General features: G+C 32.5%; 1 protein-coding gene across 1 annotated transcript; it reads right to left on the reverse strand.

Moving 5' to 3' along the window:
• Window positions 1-1402: 1402 nt before the first annotated feature.
• Window positions 1403-2230, reverse strand: LOC132161859 (protein S40-4). The gene has a single exon (XM_059572064.1). It carries the CDS (start codon window positions 2109-2111, stop codon window positions 1629-1631), a length of 483 nt encoding a protein of 160 aa, XP_059428047.1. The 5' UTR covers window positions 2112-2230; the 3' UTR covers window positions 1403-1628.
• Window positions 2231-2919: the final 689 nt, after the last annotated feature.

The following is a 2919-nucleotide window of genomic DNA, read 5'->3' on the forward strand; positions in this document are numbered from 1 at the left end:
CCAATTAAACTCAGGTTTGGAAAAATATGGTTTTCTCCCTTTCCTTTTGCCAATGATAAACTTTAGGAAACTCTAGATTGATACATTGAATGGCGATCACAGCTCTTTTTCTCGGACCCATGTAAAGTACTCCTCTTCTTCTTCTTCTTCTTTTTTTTTTTTTTTTTTGAGATAATCAGGATCATCTTTGTATTAATCAATCAAGCTACGAAAACGATAAGCTTCCGTAGGATAATATCCGAGATACAGTCAGGAAAAACACCTAGCCATGTCATAGTAAAGCCCTCCCTAGCAGCTTTGCGGGCAATGGTATGGGCTAACTCTAAAAAATTGTTTGCAAGTAAAGAGATTTGAACCTTAGAAGTTAGACCTCATGGAGTGCTATACAAACCAAAGCTCTTATCACTTGAGCCAACCCCATGTGATTTAATGGCGATCACATTGCTATTGATGCCTTTTAAAGTTTTGGCATGGCCATGGAATGGAATAGGCAATTGCAGTTTTCTGTTTGTTTCTGTATGTAATGGATACACTAAATGGAATGAGATGAAACATATATTTTTGGCATTTGACTCGTACGAACAATTAGCAATTTTTTTTTTTTTTTAATATAATTGGAGGAGTTGCAAGAAAGACAAAAATGTAGAAGATAAACTTTAATGGCGTGTAAAAGTAGAAGACCTTCGAGAGTAAAATTGAAATCAAGTATATATAATTGTCTATCCATATTGTAGCAAAAAAACAATGGGAAAATAGGAGCATGAAACTAACACAAAAGACAGACCAACCATATATAGGAGTACTGGCTCCTCTAATACGTACCAAGAAGATGAATTGAAGTTAGAATCACAAAAACAAATGAATTAAAAATACAACACACAAGTATACGTGGTTTTTTGGATCATATTTTACAATATCCATGATGCAAATTGTCCTAGTTATTATATCTTTATATTGTTCTTTTTTCTTTTTTTTTAATATATGAATATATTAAGGATATAACATCATACATGGAAAATATTTTAATTAATCCCTTAAACCTCTCTCTCTACTCGATATTTGACAATATCATTAATATAATAATACCTACAATTTTATTCAATAGATTCTCTTTTAATATTCTTCCAATTAAGTAATTAAGGCAATGCCCCCATGTTTTTAGTTAAATATAGAGTTTGAGGAGCAAAAAAGATAAAAGTCAATAGATTTGAGGGACTTGAATTTGATTCCAATGATTTGTTCTAGCTAATCTGTAGTTTTCTTACCTACCAGTAACCCCATATGATCGAGTTCACGTCATCTTCCTTACTCTCATCCAATCTCCACAATGAATTGCCACCAAAATAGAAATTAATTATTAAAACAAAAAACAAAAAAAAAGGAAGTAGAGAGAGAAAAAGAAAGAACAAAGATCACTGAGATTTTAGCTACAACCACAAAGTTAATAAGGATTACAATCATGAGTGATCCTGTTTGTAAAACTCAGACACCCAAAATCCATAAATAAATTAAAAAAAGATGAAGATCCTGCAGAGAAAAACAGTCGTGAGTGATCAATTTGGTCTTAAAAAACAACCCAATAATTCTAATTATCTCCTTTTAACTCATCTCTCTAGACTCTCTGCTAATCAATCTTCAAACCCAACTTTCTTCCAAATTGCATTTCTCACCTGCCGCAAGTCCCTCCCTTTCAAAGTCCTCCCTATCCCTTCATGAACAGAAAAGGAAGCGCCTCGAGTCCTGGCCAAATACTCATGAGGAGGAAGCCTGTTGTCATGATCATCTTCATCGTCAGCATCATGGGCATGATCTTCATCGCTCTCTCTTGCCCGATGCTCCTTGTAATCCTCTTTGAGAATCTTCGACCAGTCCGGTATGTTCACCGGCAGTGAAGCCGCTGCCACCGGGGTCGTGATCCTGTCTCCGACGACGTTGTGTATCTTCCTAGTAGGGATCACTTTGATCTTAGGCTGTCGCCAGATACTCGGCAACGTTTTCTTGGTCTCCAATGGTGAAACATGATTGGGAATATTCCAAACATCCGCCTCATCGAACTCGAAGACATCATCGGAAGCTATTTGGTTTGCATGGAAGATTTTCCTGGACGCCATGTTAAGGTGTTTGTGTTTTTTCTTTCTACTCTGCAATCTATTCTACATATGCTCCAACGCTCCATTTTTCTCCATTTTTATAATGGTGTAATGGATAAGCTCTTTTTCTCTTTCTTTGCAGGAAGTACAGACAAATAAAGTTACTATAAAAGCCAATAGGAAACGTAGAAAAAGGGTGTATCCTCGTGTGTTTGCATGACATCCCGAGTAAAGTAATCTTAGAAGAAATATATAATGTTTTTTTTTTTTTGGGGTCTTATGATGAGACTATTAAATTGATTAATATATTAAAATTTAATAATAACTTTTATTTTTTTTTAAGAAAAAAAAAATTATTTTTTAAATAGTAGCTCAATCGAGAATCACATCTCCTAAAATATATATATATATATATATATATAAATAAATGTTATAAGTCTTCTTAAAATTTTTTTTGGATCATTTTAAATGTGATCTGACTTTTAAAATTATTAACAAATAAAAAATTAATAAATTATATCTCAAATTTAACTGTAACTTTAAAAGTCACATTATATTTAAGATGACTTTATGAGAACTCTAAAAAAAACTTATAGAAGTTTTCAAGAGGTAACTCAATCGGCTGAAATTAAATTTAATGAAATAAAGGTCATTAGTTCGAATCATCTTTCTCTCTTGTATGGACATGTTAAAATTTTTTTTTTTAAAAAAAAAAACCCTTATAGAATACTTTTATATATATATATATATATATATATATATAATGAATGAGACCCCATTTGGGCCATTATTCATTTTGCAAAGAGATAGCGACGAATTTTATCCGGAT

The sequence above is a fragment of the Corylus avellana genome, chromosome ca9 (genome assembly GCF_901000735.1).
Source record: "Corylus avellana chromosome ca9, CavTom2PMs-1.0".
NCBI lineage: Eukaryota > Viridiplantae > Streptophyta > Magnoliopsida > Fagales > Betulaceae > Corylus > Corylus avellana.

Bases quoted from the DNA above. Each gene is read 5' to 3' on its own strand.
- LOC132161859 (XM_059572064.1), bottom strand. From the start codon at position 2,111: ATGGCGTCCAGGAAAATCTTCCATGCAAACCAAATAGCTTCCGATGAT.